A 25,697-nucleotide genomic window follows, 5' to 3' on the forward strand; every position below is an offset into this window, starting at 1 on the left:
GCTTAGCACACAGTAGGCATTATATAAATGCTTCTCGGTGGAGGACAAGGTCAGGTCATTCACCTGCCTCATTGAAAAGACTTTGAGTACAGTAGCTGTGATAGAAATATTACCCATTTGCGGCCAATGAATGATCTTGCTGATTAATCTCAAAGTGACCAATCACCAGAGGATTGGCCTGATTCTGGTGATTAATTTCCTTCGCCACAGAAACACATTAAGCCTGTCTTCTGACAGCCACGAAGGCATAGAACGGTGGTGATCTCTGATGAGGTGCAAGGTCACCAAACTGTTAAGGTGTAAGGTGTGTCTATGTTGTCTCAAAAGAATTTGCTCAAGCTGTCTCCAAATCAAGTAAAGGCATTTATTCCAGGTAACACACCAAGAAGGGTCCTCCTTAAGGGAGGTGGCACCCAGGCCAGGATAAGTTTGGGATTTTATAGAGGAAAACCTACTGTGGGCAGGGAGATGAAGTAATCAAGGATAGAAAGATGAAGTAACCAGAGACACATAGACAAGGGGGCAATAGCTCAGAGGTTTGTACATATCGAGGCATATCATTATTCCATTATTCAGCCCATTTGCCCAGAGCAGAGGGGCCCCTGTTAGTTTCAGTATTTCATTGACTAGCCTATTTAAATCTCATTATCTCATTGACCAGTCCATTTACCTAGAGCAGAGGGGCCTCTGTTTTTCTCATCAATCTCCGTCAGTGGGGGGAACATCTGATGATACTTAAGGCCTTTTCATGGTATGTGGAGATCCTTTATAGGGAAGGATCCTGGATTTGGAGGTTGAGCACCTGGGTTCAGATCTCCTTACTGGCTGTGTGATAAGTCACTTAAATCTTTCCAAATTTCTCAGTTTTCTCATCTATATTATTATTACAATAAATGAAGGAAGAGTATTAATAGGGTATTAATGGTAAGATTTTTCTGGTCTCTTCTAGATCTAGATTCTATGGTAAGTTAATGAAAATGATAATTCATGTTATTAATAATAGAATCTTCCACTTTTATAGCATTTTAAAGTTTCCCAGAGTCCTTTCATCACAAACACAGAATCATATGCTTAGAGCTGGAAAGGGGTCTTCGAAATTGCTTAGCTCAACCCCAACCCTGTTAATTTTACAAAGGAGGAAATTAAGACCCAGGGAAGCTAAATGACTTTGTGCTCAAGATCAAAGTCGCACAATTTAAGTGGAACAGCAAAGATCTGAACCCGATTCCTTTTATATAAAAAACAGTGTTCTTCTTTCCATTACAAATCAAGTTATTAGTCACCAGAAAGGAAAAGACAACCAGGCTTCAGGAATGATGAGGAGGAGGAGGAAATGAGTTCATAATGATCCTAAATTCATTTCTCCTAATTGGATTCAAGAAAGCCCATGTTCCATCTGCCCTCTCCCTCTACCATTCAGCAACAAGGGTGGGAGTTATCAACTTTCTATAGATGGGTAGATTCTCATAGGCACATATGATTGGCTTCCCATCTCTAATATTACCGGCAGGGAACTGTTAGTGAGGGTGAGTTGAGTAACTATGAGGCTGGAAGTTTCTACCGTGAAAGATTTCAGTAGAACTCATTTCAGAAAAGGGATAGGATATGGAAGGGCAGGTGCTAGGCAGGAGGGGCATACCTGGAACACAAGCATTCTGTCCAACATGAACCTTGTGGATCTAAAAGTCCAGCCCCATCAAATCTAGACTTTTTTTTTTTTTTTTTGGATAGCACAGAAGACTATGTGTACCTTCCTAAGAATAGAACAGTGGAGTTCTCACTGTTTCATACATCCTGTCTATGAGTACTTTTTGAGAATGCCCAGGAGTATGAGAAGCCAGAAGCATTTGTAGCCAAGAACCACAATTTGAGCCACTGGCTTCAATCAATGATTTTCTCTGTCTTGCATCAAGTTTACACTCAGTCTCAGCAAAGAGAAATGTAGCAGCAGAGAACTTTTTCTCTGTAACTGAGAAATAGGCCTGGGGGGCATGGGAAGTAAACGATGTCTAACCCAATTTGTTCATTTAATGATTATTGTCAATTATTCATCATTGGTAATAATACCAAAACCATGAGGGTTATGGCTTTCATGGTGCTTAGATGCTTGAGAACAAAGAGCAACACTGAAATGTGAAGTGGTAAAACTTGGTTATGAGTTTCTCTGCCTCTACTGAACATCTCCCTGGGCAGAACATTAATCTAAGCTGCAAAATGCTAAATAAAGTCCCACGTAATAGTCTCCCTTGTGTACCTCCAAAATCTAATATAAGAATAAACCATTGATAAATATTAATGAATTAAATTATAACTAAATAATTTAATCTATGATGAATAAATAATTATAGTAATAAACAGGGACACACCAAGACTATACTTGTGTCAAAGGGAAACTGGAGAAAGAAAAAAACAAACAGTTCCAGTGTACTCTGACATCCATTGCATTTGTTAATAAAAGAATCTATGCTAGTGCAACCAAAGGCAATATAAGGGCACTGGAAGGAGGGAGGGGTAATACTGCTGCCATTGAGTATTAATCAATCAGTCAATAAACATTTGTTAAGCACATACTGTGGGTTGGACACTGCTGAGAATGGAGCAGAAAGAACACTAGCCTAGGAGTTAGGAGTCTCGGTATCTAGTTGTTTGGCTCTGCTGGTCACTAGCTATGTGATGTTGGTCAAGTCATTTAAGTTTCTTTCTGGACCCTGTTGAATGCAGTCATTAGATGTTGCTACCTAAACTTGACCCAATGGTTGGAGCAGGTTCAAACCAGTTGGAGCCAGTCTGGTGATGTCTCTGGAAATTCCCTGTTGCTACGCCTGGAGTCTACTGTTATGACCAGATACCACCACTCCCCAAGCCTCTCCAGCCCTCTCTATGGACTTTTGGTTGTTATGCAAAACAACTTATGTAACAGGAATTCACCAAGCCATCTCTGCCTTCCATAGGATTCTTTCCTTGTTGAAATATATTTAAACCCTGCTCTTTTGCCCCTCCTGAGCCCTCCTGAACTGTGGTGCTGCATGGTATCTGGAATTGCAATTCCTTTTCCTTGATTAAAGACTCTTTTTGTTGCTCCTTTGGAAGTCCTCTTTACTTTGGATTGGCATTTCCGGTGTCAGAAGTGGGATCTGAAGACTCCTGCCTGGCCAGCCACCATTTTAGGACTTAGATACTTAGTCCAACCTGGACTCAGCAGTTCAGCCTGGATAAGTACTCTCTCGAATCCCTGAACTACCTCTCTTTCAGATGGGTTCCTGGTTCACTGAGAGTTTGTTAAAAGACCCATGGACACTTTTGGGTCCATTCTGACTGGTCCCTCTAAGGAGACTGTTGCTGGGTACATATCTTCAAACTATTGACTGTGTACTTGAAAGTACTTGGATAATTGGCAGCATTTAACCAGAGGGGACTGGAGGCATAGTGAGGTACGGGGTGTGAGAGGTGTGAGGAGGGCCTGGGATGATGAGTATGGAAGTGTGAGTGGCTGCCTCTTTCCCAGTGTTGTTTCTTTGAGTGTCTCACAAGGTTTGTGCATCTCTGTATGCGTGTGTGTGTGTGTGTGTGTGTGTGTGTGTGTGTGTGTGCACACATTTCCCTTCACCTGCCCTTTCCCTTCTCACCCCCTGGCAATGCTGAGCCCCCAATGAGGACCTTCCAAGTCTAAGAAGACCTGTTGCCATCTCCCACTGCTACCCAGGGTTGTTGCTTCCCACCAATGAAAGGGATTGGTTTGAAGAAAAATGGATGACAACTATTAGGTAAAGGAGAGAAAGAAAAGTCAAGAAGTTTAAGAGGATAATTTATCACAGGGGAAGAGGAGGCATTGGAAAGACAATTAACTGTTTATAGCAGGAGAGGATTGTGGAAAATTCTATCATATATGGTTAGTGGAACCACTGGCCTTTGCATTGGATTTCTTATTTCCATCTACTTTGCTACTTTACATGAAAATGATTTGTGGTTTTCTAACATTAGAGAATTGGAGTGAGAAATATCATTCAGAACAAAATGTGGATCATATTAATCTTATTACAAACAAATACTACAGGCTCCAATTATCATGAAAGGTTTCCATGGACTGATATATGATAATAAAACTGAGTCAATGAGAATAATTAACATCCTTGAATGAATAAATATTTACCAGGAGATTTTTCTCAGCATTTTAGGTAAAGTTCCACATATACAGCTATATTTAGAGCCTGTTTATTTTTATATTTATACTTTATTTAGACCCCAAGCAATGTATGTCATAGCGTTTTATATAACCAGCTGGCTCCTTAGTGCAGAGGTTCCCAAAGTGGGCGATACTGCCGCCTAGGGGGCACCAAAATAATCCAGTGTGGTGGTAGTAGCCTCGGGCACAATTGGGGAGCATTGAATAAAAATAAGGGGGCAGTGAAAGCATAAGGAAAGAAGAGAAAAAATTTTGAAAAACTGTTTGTACCTGTTTCATCTGTTGTGTAACAGAGTTAAAGTCATACTGATCACATTATTTTCCAAAGAGACACACAAAATGCAAGTTATAATCCATCAGTCTTAACAAGTAAATGTTGGCAGGCGAGCGTGTAGCGCATTGTTGGGAAGTCCAGCATGCATCAGCAGGAATACATGCATTTAATGATTTGTCTACAATATGATACCATACACTTACATGACACAATATTTCATTATCAAAATTTCAATGCAGGAAAAAACCCACAAATTTATGATAAATTATTAAATTTAAGATGCACCATTTAAGAAAAAATATTTTATTTTTTTAAATGATGTAAATTAAAAAAAAAAAAGTTAAAGGGTCAAAGAAAGTAAATCTCCAGAAAGTTTGGGAACCTCTGCCTTAGTGGAACATGGTTGTCAGGGCTGTTAGCAGCTTTTTGGTATGTTATTAAATAGAATAGATACCACAAGAGTGGAGTTCACCATTGAGAGAGAACTGGATGCTGCCATTCTTAGCAAGCCAGATAGAAGCAATTACATATTTACTCAGACCACAAGTACAGTCTCTGTGAAAGCATGATTCTTTTTTGCAGCGTTCATATCTACTTTTCTCTTTAGTCTGACCTGGCAATTTAATTGATTTATGATGCTGATGCAAGCATTAGTTTTTATATTCATATTGTCTGAACATGTCTCCTACAACAAAGGTTACATAGCTGCATGTTATATAGGTAGTGAGTTTATTCTTGGTCTATGTCCTTCAGTTCTTTAATTACATGATCTTTGTGTCATTGCTTATAAGTTTTAGCCTCTCAGTGTTAATAAAGAGAAAATTTCAGAAAATCTGAAAACTGGAGTCTTCCTTAATAGACGTGGGAAACTTAGCCTCGGTGCCATGCTTGACAGTTTTTTCTCACTAGCTTTATTAAGCAATTTCTTAAAGTCAGATGGACACATATTTAAATTTCTGAAGGCAAAATTTGGCTTTGGAGCAACAGGGGATTTTGGTGCAAATTTGTATCTATGGGAAGAATCTTTTAGTCGCCTACCCTTTAATACACTTGAAAAACTGTCACATACTTTATTCTTCTATGCATCCATGTTTGTTCTTTCCATTATGGTGATAATGGCTGTTATTGCTTTGTGGAACTCATTGATTCTACTAATGTGCAGTCCATGGATAATAAGGGAAAATGTACAGTTGTACTGAAGCCAAGAGCAGCCTACAAACCTGATGCATTCTATTCTGTTTGAATCTTTGGCATTTAGTAGCATGAGAATGGAGTATCTTTGAACAAAACATATGTGTGTGTTTGCATCATTTGATTTATGCAACAGTGATATTTGGGAGTTGCTTTTAAAATTGGTACATCTCTACACACCAATGAGGATGAAAATGATGAGATATTCAATACCAAAATTAATACTCATCTATCTTTGCTATAAGTTCTGGCCAGGCATGATCGCAGAGACATCAGAGTTAAGAGAATTCTATGACCCAGATGTAGTGGAGCTGGTGAACTAGATTAAGTCAAACACTCCCAGGAAGGCTGTATTTGCTGAAAGCATGCAGTTGTTAACCAGAGTCAAACTGTGTACTGGGAGTATCTTAAACAATCACCCATACTATCAAGATAAAAGACTGAGAGTGAACAGAAGAGTTTTATCAAATATATGCAAAAAGATCACCTGAGGAAATCAACAAACAAGGGATCACGGTAAGAGTTTCACCTGTATTTTATTGCTGTGAATAAATACTCTAGAAGTTTATGTGAGTGTCGATATTTTTAAAGGTATTTTACATAAACTGTCTTTTTCTTTTTCTCTAACTTTTCCCACTGATGTTCATCATCTTGAGTGTAAACAAGTTTCGAATAGTGATCTGGAACTTTGTTGTCTGAGCTGTTTTCAATTAAGTGGGAATACTGAGTCGGCTTAGGATTGGAAACATTTTAAAGCATACTTTGAATTTTATTGAACTGAACCAAGTGACTTTGTAACAAAATTAGTGAATAATATCCTTTCAACTTAATTATTACACGCTGTTGAAGTATTATATACACTAATGATGGTGTAGTACTTAAAAACAAAGTTTACTGCTGTTCTCTTTTTTTGTAAACTTTACAAACATTTCGAGTTTTCAGGCTCTTAGCATTCAAATATTATGACTATTTATTTGACACTTTTCATTGATATGTGTTTGATCAAGCACTTTGATAAAATATATCTTTTATTAAAAACACATTTTTGAAGTAATAGACACAAAAGAATATTACAAATTAAGTATCCTGGGTTCTTAGAATGGTAGAAAAGTGTGTGTAGGAAGACTGTTTTTGTTTCATAATAGGACATCCAACTAGAATTTGTTTTATTACTATCTGGTGTTTTTGTTTTAAAGCATGCTTATACTATTTTAACTTTTTTTCCTTTCATTAATATTACTTTGCTTCATTGCCAAGTTTATGAACTTTGGTAACTTGTGTTCTGTTTTTAGCTTTTGTATTTTTTTTTTACAACTTAGCATCTATCTACCTTATTCAATGTTGTCACTATTGTGGCATTTTTAGGCAAATTGCATTTTCTCACCAAGTGTGACTTATGTCAGCTCCAACCTTAACAGGTGTTACTTTTAGGTTATCCTCTGTCTTCCGGACCAATGGTTAGCATCTCATAGAACACCTCAATGCTTCCCTTGGTCAGTGACTCGACCAAAAGTGGGGAATGTTGAATGCAGTCATCAGAAGAGGCTACCTGACCCAGACCCCATTGACCTCATAGTTGGAATAGATTTAAACCAGTTGGAGCCAGTCTAGTGATAGGTATCTCTGGGAACTCACTGTTGATACCCCTGGAGCATGATGTTCTCCCCAAAGTCTCCCAGCCTTCTCTACGGACTTCTGATTATTATGCAAACCAATTTATGTAATAGATTCACCAACCCATGCCTTCCATGAGATTCCTTCCCTGTTGAAGTGTATTTAAACCCTGCCTCTTCTGCCCCTCCTGGGCCCTCTAAGTAGTTTGGTGCTATGTGGTATCTTTTCCTTGATTAAAGACCTTTGTTATTGCTCCTTTCATAGTCCTCTTTATTTCAGGTTGACAACCCAAATTTTCTTGTCTATAAAATGAGGGGTTTAAATTAGAAGATCTCTAAGGCTTTTTCCTACTGTAACATACTAAAATTCTATTCTAAGACTCTTTTCATTTTCTCTTTTAAAAAAATTATTCTACAGAAGTCAGAAAATCCCTTACGATAAGGGAGGAAGATGGCAAAATTGTAAAGATCTTTTTGTTTTGTTTTGTTTTATTTTTAAACCACTAAAAGCTTTCCTCATTTTTAATGACTGGTAATCATGGACAGCTGCTGCATTTCTTAAGTCACTCAGCAGTCAGGTCCTACCTATACCGTGGTATACTTCAAAAGGATATCATTTCTTCAAAAGATCTATGATTTCATATGTGCGGGTACTCTCTCTACCACAGAGATTTCAGTCCCTCCATTTGTAAGCTCACCTATTTAATTTTTGTCTTTGTATTTCTAATACCTAGGACAATGCTAGGCACATAGAAAATTCTTGTTGATTGATTGATTCCGTAGTGCGTGGTCTTCATGATTGGTGATTTAATAAACAATCATTTGGTGGTCAGCATTCTGAAGGTTGTGACTCAGCTAAGCTCATCACATTCCCTGTTAACATCTTATGGACATCTGTCCCTTTCCATCTACCCTGCAGCAGATTTTTCTTTTATTTATTGTCTCCCCCAGTTAGAGTGTAAGTTCTACTTGGGCAGAGACTGTATTGCTTTTTCAACTTCTATCCTCAGAGCATTTTGCTTGACACATAGTAAGTGTTTAAAAAATGCTCCCTCTTTCCCTTCTTTCCTCAGCAGCCACAACCATCAGTCCCAGATCCAAAAGCTTTCCAGTTTAGTAGGAGGTATGATCTTTTAGAGTTTACAGTCTATGGGCATACCCTATAAGAACATATGGGCATCAACTCTGATTTTAATGAAGGGCACTTGATATAAAATAAGAAAATGAGATTTTGCTGAAAAACAAACCAACCAGAATGCATGATTTTAAAACATGGGTTAATGACATCTGGGCCAATTCATTTGCATATTCCTGTCTGATTGGCTGCAGGGTTTAAATAGTGACAAGGTTTAAATGTTTTGGTGTCAAGTGAGGATTTCATATTAAAAAATTGATCTGTCTTGAACATTAGTTTCATTTGATTTGTAGGTGTTTTGGGGTCCCAGAAGAATGAAGATTCCCCTGGCATGGGGTTTTCCTTATCTGAGATTTGAGACCAAAATTCTGCTCATTTAAACAAAGACTGGCTCCTGTGGCAGGTAAATCTCATAGCCAGTTGACCTTTAGAAAAGGGAAAGGGCTACTTGATTGCCATGGTCAATCTAATGCTCACCCCCTCATTTTTCTCCTCCCCTTTGACTCTGCTACCTCAAAGCAAGATGCATGTTTTCAAATTCCTGTTTTCTGAAGTCTGCAGTCTCACTGACACTGTATCATGGAATTTCAGATTTGGGAAACATCTCATAGGTTATACAGCCCAACACCTATCTAGATTACGTCCTTGCACTCTTAACATCTTCAATAAATGGTTTTATGTACAGAGGCTACAAATAGGGTATATTGGATCCTTTGTCCTACCCAGCTAAATTTCTCCCTTATTACTCCAGGATAGTATGAATGTAGGTGCTCAGAGAGGCACAATAAGGCTTTCAAGGGCTTGCCAAGGTATCATTTATGCCTGGAACACCCCCTGCTCCCTGCAGCTGTCCAACCTCCTTTCCTGCCATCATTCAAGCAGTCCATGAAATCCTATCACCTTCCAACTCCACCTTGTGTAAACACGCAGCTCCCAGTTTCCTTTTCCATTCCCACCATGCTAAATACATTTTACTCTTGTGCAGTTTGGTATTTTTTAAATGAATATTTGTTCAAGATTTAGGGACTTCTCTAGGTACCTTTAATACATCTATCTGTCCACTGTCAGCACTGTCAATTTTTGATTATGGGTTTTTTTTGGGCAATTGGGGTTAAGTGACTTGCCCAGGGTCACACAGCTAGTAAGTGTCAAGTGTTTGGTCTGAGGCCAGATTTGAACTCAGGTCCTCCTGATTTCAGGGCCTGTGCTCTATCCACTGTACCATCTTGCTGGCCCAATTATGGTCTTTTAAGGCACAACAAGACAAGAACGGCGATTGGATCACTTTGCATTATACATAGTACATGAAAAAAACACAATAAATGAACCTGATGATTATAACAGGAAAAAGCCTGGTTCTCCAGGGACAAGAAAGAGCCTCCTTTTATCCCTAATTTACTGCCGAGGCTTAAATTAGATTGGGAGGACAATAGAAACTTTTTGTTTGAGGATCAATAGCAATAAGTTTTATTGGAAACAGACATCCTCAGAGAAGTCCTGTTTGATGAAAGTAACTAATTTTCCTCTTTTATTTCTGCTTTAATTTTCTCCATTATTCCAGGTGGATGAGATCCATATACCGTCTCCTATAAGGAGGTAAGATAAATGCTTTGCCCCTCTCCTAAACTCAGTTCTTGAGACAAGCAGCTCATGAGGCTTGACAAATTGATCTCAGGACCTCACTCCAACAGTCACGCAGGGACAGCCAAGCCTGATCGGGAGGATTTCTGGTTATGGGCATTATCCTTTCCACTATCCTCTGAGGTTGGGAGATTGCAGGGTTGGGAAGAGCCCAGGGTGGGCTAGTGCACAGCTGGGAAGTGGACCAGCTTAACCGCCACATTGCCTCCTTCTGTTTAGGCCTGCAAGGGAGAATGCAATTATTTTCTCGTCACTTCCATGTAAACAGCTGGCTCCCTCCAGTCTCCCTGTGTATTTTTTGGCCTGTTTTTAATGAAGGTTCTATTAGAATACAGACATATCTCGTTAGAAACCTGGCTCATTGTTACATGGATCTGTGTATGCTATGGGTTAAATCAGACCCCTGGAAACAAAATTCAATACAGCTTTATCCAGACATAATATTCATGATCTAAAATGTGAGTCTTAGTCCTACCCCCAGATACCAGCGTTGCAAAAAGCATCCCACAGGATGTACTGCAGTGTTTCCTTCCAACAGGCAAATGGGAGCTTTTATCACCTTTCTTCACTCTAAGGCTCTCCTTGAACAAATGGAAATTATTTCTAGGTCAAAGAATGAACACAAGTTTGCTTGTGCAAGTGCTTCATAAAATGGAAGTCATTGCATCAGACCCCCTGAGTCTGTCCAGTTTGCACACCTTCCCCTCCAACCCTAGCACCCACCCTGAGAACGTTTGTTATTGTTATAACATATTGTCATTTGTTATTGCATTTCACAAACCTGATTCTGAAATGGTGAGAAAGGAACACCCAACACAACACTCTCCACAGTGTCATTTCTGAATAAAACTTGTGAACAAGGTACACGAAATATTTATTATGTTCTTCTGCACAACAGTAAAAATTACTCAATTGCGGTCTTGTTCTTTTCAAAGAATCCAATGTAGAGATAAAGGAGCTATTTTACAGTCTTACAAATACATATGCAAAATAGTGAATGCTGCATCTCAACCACTCACACTCTTTAGCATCCTAAAAACATATTTCACAATCTGCCACTTATATAAGTTAGCACTAGAGAGTGAGCTCAGTTTCAGAACTTTAACTTCGTCATTTAACTGGAAGCAAAGGAGAGGCAATTTAGCCAACACACAGAAGCTAAGCTAAGCTTTGTAGAAAAAGAATGAAATGCCCCATTACCTATTTATTTTCTCCTCTCCTATAATTTAAGTAACATTCTCAGTGACATCTTTATGCTGTATGTACAGAGGCCACAAATAAACACTGGGGTGAAAAAATCCATCTTTACAACAGTAACTATTGCAGCCAGTGGAGACTGAAAGAGGCCATTTAATCAATTATGTTGCTTGAGAAATGGCATAATAAATCTGCGGTCAGGCTTTTCCTACAGGAAATGTGAAATACAAATCAAAGGCCTTAGATGATTCATATCTTTAATTTATCTCTGGATTTATGAAGGAATTCAATTAATCGAAGGAAGCTTTCCATTATACTGCATTAGGGTATTCATAGGGAATGTGATTTCTAATGTAAGTCTTGGAACAGAGGGATCATAGCTTGTGTATGTTTGCTGAGAGTAGACTTTGCCAAACTAATTTAACCATGGGAAACTTTGGAATGCCTTATTTCAGGGTGTAGTGTATGCCAGGAGCTGAGTTAAGCACTGGGGATACAAAGACAAGAAAGAGAAAGAAAAGGAAAGAAAGAATGAATGGAAGGAAAGAAAGAAGGAAGGAGGTAATGAGGGAGGAAGGAGAGAAGGAAGAATGGAGGGAAGGAAGAAGGAAAAGAAAAAGGAAGGAGGGATGGACAGAAGAATGAAGAAAGGAAGAGAGAAAGGAAGAACTCTTTGCTTTCAAGTTTACATTTTAATACCTTGAAATATATTGTAAGATATCACACAGCTGGTCTAAGGACCTAGGGGCACAGAATACCTACCCTGAGGGGAAACAGGTGTGTGTGTGTGTGTGTGTGTGTGTGTGTGTGTGTGTGTGTGTGTGAAAGAAATTGGGAGAAAATTAGAGTTGATTCCATTTTCATAGAACAAAGGCTGTTCAGTCACATATGACTCTTTGTGACCCCATTTGGGGTTTTCTTGGCAAAGATACTAGAGTGGTTTGCCACTTTCTTCTCCAGTTCATTTTACAGAGGAGGAAACTGAGGCAAAAAAAGGGTTTAAATGACTTGCCCAGGGTCACACAGCTAAGTAAGTGTCTGAAGCCAAATTTGATCTTCCTGACTTTGGGCCCAGCACTCTATCCACCGTGCCACCTAGCTGTCCAGAGCCTTGTCTCAGGTAACAGATAACACATAAATATGGCAAACATGCAGTATTTTTTGATACATTTTCATATTTTAGAAGGGAAATGTTGTTACCATGGGAATTTTCTCGCAATACCTGTATTTATACCATGAAGAAACCAAAGATGCATGGAGCAGAGTTAGAGAAGTGTTGGTATAGAACCTAAGGCTCTAAGGGAAGGGTTAGGAACCTTGATCATCAGCGTGGATTTTTTTTTTTTTTTCAGGCAATTGGGGTTAAGTGACTTGCCCAGGGTCACACAGCTAGTAAGTGTCAAGTGTTTGGTCTGAGGCTGGATTTGAACTCAGGTCCTCCTGACTTCAGGGCCGGTGCTCTATGCACTGGGCCACTGCCCCGTCAGTGTGGGTTTTTGCATCCTCCTCTAAGCAAACACAAACAGGGATGGGGTTTTGGAGAACAGCGAACAAACAAAGGCAGACAGTGGAGTGAGACAGCTCCAATTTATTCTTTTTTTCTTCTGAGATTTTATAAATTCACTCACGTAGTTTTTCTACCACCACAGTAGCGCTTGCAATGTAAATTAAAAAAAAAAACAAAAAACATCAACAAAACTGCTCCACAGCTTAAAGTGGGACCTATGGAATGCTCGGAATGCAGGTTTCCACATGAATCAGACCACAAACATGACTGTGACCACATTTGGAACACCAGGAGAAGCTGCACGTGCCAAGTGAGAAGTTTTTAGCACACAAAAAATACAAAATTATGCTGTTTCTTCACAACTAAAAAAATTATTAGTGGAAAGAAACTTTTTTGGTTTCATCTTTTTCTAAGCAGTGGTGATCATAGGAAGGTATGAAATCATCTTTTGCATCATGCAGGTGATTTCTCCTTCTGGGTCTTCTAATGATTTGGATTTAAAAAGGCTTCAGTTCTTGGAACTCAAAGTTTTAAAAAACAAATGTTAAAAATTATTTTTTACATGTAATTGGGGAAAAATAAAATACTAAACAATTTTTTTTAAAAAAAGGCCTGGGTTCAAATCTGATCTTGGTCACGTATTATCTATGTGACCTTGGACAAATCACTGAACCTCCACAGGGTTACAGTGTAGAGATCCCTGGGCCCCAAGTCACGAAGACCAGAGTTCAAATTTGATCTCAGATACATACTAGCTGTGTGATCCTGGGCAAGTCATTTAAACTCTGTCTCAGTTTCCTCATCTGTAAAATGGCATACAATAATAGCACCTAACCAGTGAGGTATCTCATCAAATGAGATAATATTTATCAAGTGCTTAGCATAGTGCCTGGCACACAGAAGGCACTTAAAAATGCTTGTCTCCTTCATCCCTTTCTCTCTGGGCCTTAGTTTCCTCATCCATAAAATGAAGAAGTTGGGTTAAATGTATTCTAAGGTCCCTTTGAGTATGAAATTAATAACTTTATAAGCATATTTTATTTAGCTTAGCTCCCTGTGACAGTCAGCCAGATTTTCCCAGTTCAGCAGGTACACCACTAATTCTTTCATAGTACTAAATGGACAGCTAGTAAGAGTTAAAAGGATTTTTCAAACTTTACCTTGCTCCCAAGAGAGAAACTTGGGAAAATCTGGCTCAGGAAATGCCTAATCAAGCAATCAAAATCTGTTGTCTGGAAACTGGAGACTCTTCTATCAGCTTGGTCTAAACTATATAGCTTAAAATTAGATACAAGGTAATGTGACCTCATAGTGTCTTTGAAGACAAAGGCACTCTGTAGAGTGATTATACTTCTTCCTTATATAGTGAAACATTATATTTTTATGTCCCCTTTTTTGTTTCCTTAGTATAAAAAGTGATCTACTATACAAATTCATAAGGAAGAAAAAAAAAACCCGTTGATGCTGAATAAGTTAACAATATTCCTTTGAATCTAGGGTATGAACAATTAAGTTTAGGAACCAAGTGGGGAAACTCTCTAAAGCCGTAGGTTGCAGACAGGATGCTGATCTGCATTGAAAGAGGTAATATCCTCATCAAGAGTTCTTTACACCAATGAAACATAGATAGAGCTTAAAAAAAAAGAAAAGAAACCAAAAATACATAAGGGGAAAGGAAGGTATAGTTGAGAAGAGACCCAATTTTAAAAAGTCATAGTTCAATGTTGTCTCTATTTCCTTTGACTGCTTTTTTTTATTTTAAAAAGTTATTTGTATTTTCAATTCAAAATTCAAGCTATTTTTTAAAAATTTTCACATCAGTCATGTTGTAAAGAAGAATTAGAACCAATAAGAGGAACCATAAGAAAGAAGAAACATAATAAAACAGAAGAAAAAAAGAGCAAATAGTATGCTTTCATCTGAATTCAAACTCCATAGGTTCTTTCTCTGGATGTGGATAGCATTTTCCAGCATGAGACCCTTGGAGATGTTTCACTGCTTTTTTTTTTTAAAGGTAAGTTCTCTTTAAAAACAAAAGGAAACAAAATAATATACATTGTACTGCTTTCACAGGTACATGCACATGCACACGAGCGCGCACACACACACACACACCCACACACACACATACACACACACACCTGCTATGGAGAACAGATCTAAAGCTAGAAGGGCACTTAAAGGCCACCTAATCCAATCCTTCCATTTTACAGGTGAACAAAATGAGGCCCAGAGTGGTTAAATGCCTTGTCTCAGGTAACACTGGTAACGTCAGAGAAGAGAATTGCACACAAGCCCATTTGACTCCAAAACCAGCATTCTTTCCATTGCATCAACACAGTTCTATCTAGAAGTAAGGAGTGAGATTAGGTAGCATTTGGGGTTTTCTCTGCCCTTTTTCTACTTCTCCATCCATTTTATGGGCTGTAGGAGAGTTTATGTGTGCAAACTAGCTAGTGCTCACATGTTAATATCCTAGGTTCTTTGTTCTAGGCTTGAGTGGAAGCATTTGTTTTGACTTAGGGCTACACTACATCAAAATCAGTTGGTGTATCTACAGCATTGGGCAAAAATATACGTACCCTGAAGTTTAGGAAAGCTGATTGTGTTAACTATTGATCATTATTTCAATATGTACAGAAAAAGAAACAAAAACAAGTCCAGACTTTTGCACACCTCAATATGTACAACAAATGCCTTTAACCTTGAACTCTGGGCTAAGGACATAGATACATACAAGAGACCTTTCATTCTTGCAAATCTCAGCTCACATTTTTTTTTGGCTGCTAAAATGATTTTCACTCATATTTCCTTATGCAATTTAGAGAAAGAAGATCTCCTGGTTTGTCTTTTGGGTCATAGTGTCTCCAAAGTAATTTTTTTCAACCTAAAGCCCAATTTTCCATGACAAGATACAAAAATAATCAGTTTTTATTTCATATCTTGCACAATAAATATGAGAAATATTTTAAAATAAATAAACTGAGATGGGCCTGAGAAAATAGAAATTGTAAATAACAGTTCTACAATCAAATAATAAAATAGTGAATATAAGAAATGGTAGAATTTAAAGACCAAAATACTTCAAACAGGGAATGGAGGAAAGTATGGAATATAAATAATGTTTATTGACTGGAGTTTAAATTTACTATGAGAAAATGACTCTAGTGGTTAAGAAATAGAGCAATGGTTAAGAAAGAATGCTTGAGGGTATAGTCGTGAGGCATTAATATACCTTGGAGAGGGACCTTTTAATTATCAAAGCCATTCCTGAAGTTCTTAAGTTGAAAGATTTTTAAAAAGCATACTGCGAACCCACTTACATGGAAGGAAGGACATAATCATCTCATCAGCTCTGAGATTTGAATTTTTTTTTTCAGAGCTTTCTGGTTGAAAGGCATTTGGGTGTAGGATAGAGAGTTGGTCTCAAATTCAGGAAGACCTAATTTCAAATGCTGCCTTGAACAGATACTGGCTGTGTGTCCCTAGGCAAGTCACTGAACTTCTCAGTGTACAAGACAATTTTTCATTGACAGAGGAAGCTTCCCCTACACCAGCAAAACCATGGATTTGAACCATTGCAGGTGCTGTAAACATTAAGCAATAATGGCTCAGTTTCCTCTACTATAAGGTAGAAGAGCTGAACTAGATGACTTTTAAGGTCCCTTCCAACTCTAAATCTATTATCTTCCTTAATAATAGAAATATAATAATATTCCAGGTACCAGAAAGTTGTTGCAACTTTAAACAGGTCTGCATATAATACGCCATTTGACTTATGATCTAGGTGAATATCAACCAATCACCAAACACTTATTAAGCGCCTACTATGTGCCAGGCACTGTGCTAAGCGCAGAGGGCACAAAAAGTGGCAAAAGACAGTCCCTGCCCTCAAAGAGCTTACAGTTTAATGGAAGAGACAACATGCAACCAAATACATACAAAGAAAGCGATAGACAGGATAAATAGGTAATAAGTAAAATAGCATTAGAATTAATTAAAATTAATTATAATTAATTTAAAAAGCATTAGAATTAAGAGGGGTTAAGGAAGGATTCCTATAGGAGGTGAGGATTTTATATGGGAAGCCAGGGGGTCAGTAGTCAGATCAGAGGAAGGAGAGTGTTCCTGGTATGGGGGACGGCCAGGGAAAATGCCCAGAGTGGAGAGATGGAGTATCATCTGTGGAATAGCCAAGAGATCAGTGTCACTGGATCAAAGAGTATATATTCAGGAGTAAGGTGTAAGAAGACTAGAAAGGTAGGAGGGGGCTAAGTTATGAAGGACTTTGAATGCCAAACAGAGCATTTTGTATTTGCTCCTGGAGGCAATAGGGAGCCAATGGAGATTACTGAGTAAGGGAGGTGACATAATTAGACCTGCATTTTAGAAAAATCACTTTAATGGCTGAATGGATGATGGATTGGATCAGGGAGAGACTTGTAGCAGGCAGACCCACCAGCATCTATTGCAATAATTCTCTCTGTTCATTCCTCCCTAGCTATCTCTCTTTTAATAATAGATCTTAGTCCTTCTGTACAATAAAAGTCTGGGAGGAAAAAAATATCAAGTTAAACCACAGCAAACAGGACAAAGGATGGGAGTGTAAGGGAGTTGTGATTTAACTAGAAAGCCGGTTTTGGTTTTGTTTTGTTTTTTTTTGCTTTTAAAGCTCTGTTTGAAGACTTGGGCACATGCGCCCAATCCTGAAGAATTCTCAAAGCAACCCGTAAAAGAAGACTCCATCAATGCTGGTAGAAGTCTTTATGGCTAAAAGTCTACTGACCCCTATGGATTTGAATCATGCAATATCACCAGAACAAAATAGCCTGTAATCACCTGGGAGGTAAATAAACTATTTGAAACCAAAGAGGAAAAGTAGACATGCGCAGGGAATCAGCAATTTGGGAATTTTTTTAAACAACCCCCAAAATTGCAAAAGCCAAAGCTTAGAAAGACCAAATCCAAGCTGCCCATTCCACTTGTGAAGAACTCTAATTGTTAGCAACTGTTTCCTTACATTAAGCCAACATTTCCCTTTTGACACCTTTGTCCCATATTGCTCCTAGTTCTGCTCAAGGAGAGTTAGTCTAAAAATCCACTGAAGCTCTTTAATATGAAAGCCCTTTTATATATTTGAAGATCGCTCTCTTCTTTTCCCCAATTTCCTGTGCCAGATCTTCTTTTCTCAGGCTAAACATCTCTCCAGTTCTTCCAGTTGATTCACATAGTTCATGGTTTTAAATCTCATCATTATTCTGGTTCCCCTCTGTTGGATGAGGGATTCCACTTTGTGAATTTCCCTCCAAAAATGTGACACCTAGAACTGACTAGGGCAGATGTCATCTCAAAAGGGCAGACTCTAGTGAGGTTACCATCTGACTCATTCTGGACAAGATACTTTTTGGGACATCACATCATACTGCTGATGACTCATATTGAGCTTGTGACCCACTGACGTTTTTCATGAGAAATGCTTTCCAGCTCCATTAAAAAAAAAAAAAATTGACCTTTGATTTTGTTGTAACAGGGAGCTCCCGAGTGAGAAAATTCCCTCTACTCATGCAGATTACTACCTTTTTGTCTCAGGAACCAAACAAATGTCTAAGGCAGACATCTGCCTGGGATACTGGGAGATTAAGTGACTTCCCAAGGGTCATGCTGCCAATATGTGTTAAAAGCAGGACTTGATCCCACATTTTTCTGACTTTGATTCTGATTGGCTATCAATTTTGCTACATCAGCTCTTCTAAACTTTTGTATAATTCTTTTTTTTTTCTCTTAAATCCAGGTAAAGAAAATTAAATCTATCTTTATTCAATTTCACTTTATTAACTTCAGCTTAGTATTTCTTTCAAGCCTAGTGTTCTTTCAAGATCTTTTTGGATGATAATCATGTCATTGAACATATTAGCTAGCCCTTCTAGCTTTAATCAGCAAAGCTGAAACATGTGCTATTACAAAAAAGGACTTTATCTAGGCCATGCCATGGGAAAAAAAAAATTGTTGAACTCACCAGATCCCACTCCACTAGTCTCTACAAGGTCTCCACTATGACCCTATTCCTGCAATGCGCTAATTATAACACTCTTTGGATCTTGCTGTTCAACTAGCTCAGAAAGCACTTAACTCTATTTTCCAAGCTCATTTTAGAATGATTTGCTTAAGTCCATATCACATCTATGACATTTCCTGTTCTTTTGTTGTTTTTCGGTTGTTTCAGTCCTGTCTGACACTTCATGACCCCATTTAGGGTTTTCTTGGTAAAGATACTGGAGTGATTTGCCGTTTCCTTCTCCAGCTCATTTTACAGATGAGGAAACTGAGGCAAACAGGGTTAAGTGACTTGCCCACATTCACACAGCTAGTGTCTGTGACTGGCTTTGAACCCAGGTCCTCTTGACTCCAGGGCTGTCCTCTATCCACTGAATCACCAAGCTGCCCATTCCCTGTTCTACCTGTCTGTTAACCCTATCAAGAATGTAAGCTCCTGGGGCAGCTAGGTGGCACAGTGGATAGAGCACTGGCCCTAAAATCAGGAGGACCTGAGTTCAAATCTGACCTCAGACCAAACACAACACTAGCTGTGTGATCCTGGGCAAGTCACTTAACCCCAAGTGCTTAACCAAAAAAAAAAAAAAAAGATTGTAAACTCCTTGAGGACAGAGAGGCTTTCATTTTTGTCTTTGTATCACCAGCACAGTTCCTTGAACACAGCTGTTACTTAATGAAATGCTTGTTGATTAATTGATAAAGGAAATGAGGTTAGACATAAATTGTTATTGAAAAACTCACCGGCTCTTGGTGTTTACTGCTTCCCTTTCTAGGTGGCACAATGAATAGAATGCTAGATCTAGAGGCAAGAAAACTTGAGTTCAAATCCAACAGCAGCCACTTACTAGCCCTGGGCAAGTCACTTAACCTGTCTCAGCCTCAGTTTCCTCGACTGTAAAATGGGATAATAATAGCATCTAACTTGTAGAATAGTTGTAAGGACCAAATATTTGCAGAGCGCCTAGCTATTGCCATGAACAGACATTGAACGAATTTACCTACAGTTTAATATACTCCATCCTTTGCCCTTTTGAAAACCAGGACATTCACCTGTCTCTAGACCTTTGTTATCTGCTTTAGTCTACATATTATAGCCATCACACATTCAAACTTAGTTGGTACCTTGGAATGTAATTGATCTGGGATTGATGGCTTAAACTCATGCAATTCAAATTTCTCTTGCTATCTCTTCATTTATCTGGATTTTCAATTTCCTCTTAACTTTTTTTCCTTCCCCATTCTTTAGTTTGAGAATCATTCTTCTTTACAGAGGGCAGGTAGGTGGCACAGTTGATAGAGTGCTGAGCCTGGAGTCAGGCCCATCTTTCTGAGTTTAAATCTGGCCTCAGACACTTATTAGCTGTGTGACTCTGGGCAAGTCACTTAACTCTGTTTGCCTCAGTTTCCTCATCTGTAAAATGAGCTGAAGAAGGGAATGGCAAACCACTCCAACGTCTTTGCCGAGAAAACTCCAAATGGGGTCACAAAGAGTCAGAAATGACTAAACAACAACTTCTTTATAAAGAAAGAAGCAGACGTTTAATTCTGTTTTTTTTTTTTGTTCATCTGTTTCAATCTTCCTTTTTACCTCAGATCATTGGCCTATTTCTTTCTCGTTTCTTCTTTCCCATCTCCAACTTACACATTTTCTGAATGCCTTTTTTGTTAGCCCTTAGCATTTTTTGATAGCCTTAGCTCACAAATGGGCTTTAGTTTTCTGGACACTATTCCTACAAGCAAGCCTACAACATTTTCATATTCATCCTTGGATATGTGCCCTCCCTTCCATCTTTTGAACATGACCCTTTAAAATCTGGCCTCAGCTGAGAGCTCCCCATACATCCACATTAATAAGGCCTCCTCTTTCTAAAAGCATAAAGCACTTAGAAAGTACTTTATAATCATCCTGATTACTCAATTCCCCTCATGAAGTAGGTCACCACAGCTTACTCAATATGAGACAGATGAGGAAAGCACTGAGGGTCACCATCCAGCAAATGCATGGCTAAGGAGAAGTACAGGTCAGAGACTGGATCCAATGCTAGCTGCTTTTTCCAATATTCAAGTGCTAGTAAAAGGGGGTGGGGAGAGAGGGGAAGAATAGCTGAAGAGTTATTCCAATTTCCATTTTCTTTGATAGAATCCTTTGAAAAAACTCTTCAAGGTGAGATGCCATGACTGCTCAGTGCACTTAGGATGGGGAGCCACAGGCCAGGTTGGCAGGAGCTGCAGATGTAAATTAAAGGAGATGCTAGACACTTACTTGATGTCACAGAGACTGCACTGGTATTTTGAGAGAGATCTGTACTGCCTCAAAATAATACTGCATATAGCATCATCTCCTAATAGAAAACAGTAATGATAAGATACAAACTAAGCTAAAGAAAAACCATGTACCACATTCACACTTGTCTAAAGCATGCATGAGAAGGTGAACCCACCTAGCAGTGATTCAAACGTGATGTGACCTTAGCAACTGGAGTCCAATTCCATGACATCAGGTCTTTGAATCAATGGGTACTGTACACAGGGGTGCACATTTCAAAGGTGAGAATGGGGAGGATCATTAAAACCGCATGCAGTACTCTAGCTGCTCAGAAATCTGAAGTCAGTTCTCTACACACTACTGAATGTTTCTAAGAAACCCAGCTGCAGGCAAAACTGGCCTAAGTAAGCATTATTAAGCACTTGATTTCTCCGAGTTACTCAAATACTCTCGTGGTCAGTAGAATCATCCTGGCCAATGGCTGGCGACCACAGTAGTACACTGAGGCAGTCATGCTATAACATAGGCATTTTGGGCACTCTGTGCCTTCATGTTCAGTATTCAGTTCACTAAATTCTCAGGTCTTTTTTTTTTTCTTCCTTTCACATAAACTGCTTCCTAGCCATATCCTCCCTCACACTGAACTTATTCAACTAATTTCTTCAACCCTAGTATTGGACTTTATCTTTGTCCCTGTTAAATTTTATCTTCTGGGCGATCTTTGGTTTACTAACTGTTCTAGCCTGTTAAGACTCTGTTAAGACTTGGTTCTGTTATTGAATGTATTAACTATCATCTTCCAATTTGAGAAGTATGACTTTTGTAGCAGTCACAAGTGGGACACTCAGGTGGCTGCTGCTACTTTAGATCCTCCACTACCTTCTCCAATTGCTAGGCAAGATCCTAGGCTTCTCGGAAGTAGGTAGAAGGGGTTTTGAAGCTGGAAGGGACTTTAGTGAACCTCTAGTTTAACTCACTTATTTATAGTTAATGAAACAGACTCAGAGAGGCCCAGATTAAATGACTTTTCTAAAATCTTACAGGTAGTAAAAGAAACAGAGTCAAGATTTGAACCCAGGAGCTCTGACTCCATATTCTGGCCTTTTTCCATTACATAACACGGTGATATCACTATATACCTTGAAACCATTAATATACTAAGCTACGAGGCCAGGGACCACCAAGCTATAGTGATTCTTACCCAAACTTAGTCTGGTACATGAACTAAAAGGAAAAGGCTTTAGGTACCAGCGTTCAATTTTTCCAGTAGCCTGAAGGGTTAATGCACTTTCCCCAACCTCCCAATTCAGGCTCAGGAAAGGATCTAGACAACAGGAAGGATGAAGTCCGGTACTGATACCTAGAAATTATTAGCAACTTCAGAATAGGGCATGTTCTACCTTTTACATTGACAATAACTTGATATTCTGCTAATAGGAGGAATCACGGACGCAAGTGTTTCTGGACAATGGAAAAATGGTTTTCTCAGGTTAAAAAAAAAGTGTGTATCTTAGGGCTTTGCATAATCATTTGTGAAGCATTCCCCCAAAGAGTCACACCTCATTATAGTATCAGGTATTTCTTATTTTGAGCTTATTTAAGGCAGACCTGCTTAATTTTACTTTGTAATCTCAGGAGCTAGGGGGGAAAAAAAAGAATTATTCATGAGGATTCAAATACAATAAAGGTAGTCAGCCTTAGGGCACAAATAAATTCAAACTGTAATACATGAAGAGATTGCTCTGATCCCAATGGCAGGGTGTTCCTGGCTGGCTATATATACACATACATATTCCCATGGAGATCGTCCTTTTCAAAGGAAAGGCTTTGGAAATGTTCCTTAATAAACAGACATATATACATATAGATTATAATACACAGACACAATTCTGAGACTAATGCTATTTGTCCTCTCTTTCCTTGGCTCAGGATGTACTCTACTAACCAAATGAAGTAGAAATAGCTATAGCTCATCCTGGGTATTGTATCTACGCCCAGGGTTTTGATGGAAATGTTTATGTATAATGATGAATTAGAAGCTAACATAACTCTCTCTCTCAGAAAAAGTACATTTTTTCAATATGTCAACCCAAACTGATTAGGTTATTTTCCTGATTGTCTCTGCCCCTCCCCCCCCCAAAAGAGTATCTGGTTTGTAGATTAAATTGATCTGTACTTATAGTTATCCCAGCCACTACTGAAAACCAGAACATTTACCACTTAACAGAAGCTATGTTTTTATTCCTTTATTAAATGGACTGCTTTTTAGTCCTGCATTGCCTAAGGACACTGATTTCAGGTGAAAAACATCTTTAAAAATTCTTTTTGGATGTGCTTTCTGAATTGATGACATTTTCTGGGTTGCTCTCTCTCTTCTCTCTTTCTTTCTCCCCCCCCTTTCCCCCCCCCTTTTTTCCCCCCCCCCCCTTATCCCCATGTGGATTTATCTTCATGAAAATAAATTAATTCACATCCTTTGCTTTTGAAAAGAACACTCTTAGTTCCAAAGTCAATGTCAGTCTTGGTCATAAACACGAGTAGAGAAGATGTGACCCATGGATCAGGGCGTATCCAAAGGCAATGGCTTGTCCTCAGATGGAAGGATATATTCATGATATTCATGAAACTATTTCTATTCCAGCCTTGCAAAAAGTCTAATTTCCTAGCCTACATTTCACTTGAGACAGGCTGCCCTCCCCTCAAGCATCAGCATCTCTATTACAAAAGGAATTTAAGGGAAAAAAATCCACATTTGTTCCTACTGGCCCATAAGAAATAGTATCTGGATGACTTCCCAGGTGTGCTATTCCAAGCATTTATCACTTCAAAGTTTTTGGTAAACTCTGGCCCAAGATTAGAGTCGTTTCTTTGACCTCCCTTTTACTGCACATTTCCCCCACTCATAACTTGATGATAAAATCACTCTCAAGTTTCATAGATCCTGTGCCATGACTAACTAGCAGTTTCATTAAGTGGGTTATTAACTTGTCAAAGCAGTGATTTTTTTTAAAATCAGCTATGAATCACCCTATTTTATAATCTGGGGCATGTCACTCCAGGCTTGAGACTTCTTTTTGGCAAGTTCCATCCAGGATGGCTGATCTGCACTGGAATAACTGGCCCTCTTTAGCTGGTTGAGTTCTTTCTCAGTCATCACCTGAGACTGAGCTGCTGGAAAAGAAAAAAAAAAAATACTTGAGTGGGGAGCTTGCCAATCCATTGCAAACCATTTCTTTTGCTTTAACAAGGTCCAAGGAGGTCCTTACAAGGACACGTATTCCTTCAGATAAATTTTATTTCTATCAAGCAATAATTGTGAAGAGCATCAAACAGATCACATAAACAATTTATTTTGTTTGGGGACATGGGGGGAGCACGTGTGAATGCCTGAATGCATATCAGATGACAGAAGTGCTTGAAATAAAATTGCAAGAATAGCCCCCAGCCCTTTCTCATAATATTAGGGAGATTTTTCATACCCAGGTTCTGATGGGAAAGTGAAATGCCTCGATGAAGTCCTTCTTTGAGGTGCAGCTTTGCTCTTGGCTTCTGTTCTTTAGCAGTTTTAGCTGGCTGCACCAGGAAAGATTTGCTACGGACAAAGTCAGCTTGTTGCTTAATGCGCTCCTATGGAGAGATTACAGAAGGGACAAATCCTAATAATGTCACTTGTGATCCAGAATTGGGGCAACTCAACATATATGCACATATGGACTCATATACCAGGACCCTGTGATTTCCTCTTCATGGAGGACTCCTATTTGCAGGAACCCTTTCTACCTTACATGAATGGCAATCCATCTATTTCTTCAGAGATAAATTTCAGGGCTCTGCCTCAGGCATAGAAAGGTTAAATAATTTTCCTGTCTGTCTCTTTCTCTCTTCTCCACTTCCCCCCCTTCCCCCTGCCCCACCACCATCCAAGCAAATCTGACAGGATCACTGTAGAAAACATGCCGTTCCCCTCCTCAGGATAAAATAAGCCTTCTATACTTTTCCCTAGATAGCTGCTATTGAAAAGTCAGCTCTTCAGACCTCAGAGATCACTTATCTAATCCAATCCCCTTCATTTTAGAGGGGAAAGTGACTTTCCCAAGGTCACACAGCCAGTGAGGGGTGACAAAGTCATCTTGTTCTGACTGTTCTTCCATTCCACTGACCTACAGAACTTAATGTTTAGGTTAATGATTTACACCTTTTTCGCGACATTCTATCACTATTCATTAACTTTTTTGCCACGTCATGCCCCACTCCAGTGGCAAATATTTCATTTTAAAATTAGAATTTTTAGAAGAAATACATGATACTTAGTATCACAGATTTCTAGCAGGAAAAGATTTTAGAGGTCATGTAATCCATCTCCCTCATTTTAAAGATGGGAAACTGAAGCCTCAAGTAGGTTAAGTGATTTATCCAAGGTAACACAGGTGATAAGGGACGGAATACAGGAGATTCTGATCTCAAATCCTGCTCGTTTTCTACCACACCCTACTGAATGGACAACTGGCTACAACCCCAGCTATTGCAAAAGTAGGCTATGATATCACAGATGTGTTACCCTTAACCTAGCTTAGCCCTCCATCGTCTTACCTCCCTACGGCCTCAGGCCACTTCTCACCTTTAATCCTATCTAGAA

The 25,697-nt window shown here is 38.9% G+C and overlaps 1 protein-coding gene and 1 pseudogene across 3 annotated transcripts in view; one reads left to right on the forward strand and one right to left on the reverse strand.

The window, feature by feature from the left end:
* Nucleotides 1-3,290: 3,290 nt before the first annotated feature.
* LOC114039055 lies at nucleotides 3,291-7,259 on the forward strand (annotated as a pseudogene).
* Nucleotides 7,260-10,137: 2,878 nt separating this feature from the next.
* Nucleotides 10,138-25,697, reverse strand: part of KIAA1211L (KIAA1211 like) — a 162,167-nt gene continuing 146,607 nt past the window's right edge. Inside the window, exons 10-12 of one of the 3 annotated variants that reach the window (XM_027856680.1) lie at nucleotides 24,541-24,688; nucleotides 24,089-24,232; nucleotides 10,138-10,258 (exon numbers count right to left, since the gene is read on the reverse strand). In XM_027856680.1, coding sequence (XP_027712481.1) covers nucleotides 24,090-24,232; nucleotides 24,541-24,688 — 291 coding nt within the window. In that variant the 3' untranslated portion in view covers nucleotides 10,138-10,258; nucleotide 24,089. Of the gene's footprint in view, nucleotides 10,259-23,507; nucleotides 24,233-24,540; nucleotides 24,689-25,697 lie in introns of those variants that run through there. The other 2 variants (XM_027856682.1, XM_027856681.1) reach the window with 2 other exon arrangements.

The sequence above is a fragment of the Vombatus ursinus genome, unplaced genomic scaffold (genome assembly GCF_900497805.2).
Source record: "Vombatus ursinus unplaced genomic scaffold, bare-nosed wombat genome assembly UNPS02011591.1, whole genome shotgun sequence".
NCBI classification, from domain to species: domain Eukaryota; kingdom Metazoa; phylum Chordata; class Mammalia; order Diprotodontia; family Vombatidae; genus Vombatus; species Vombatus ursinus.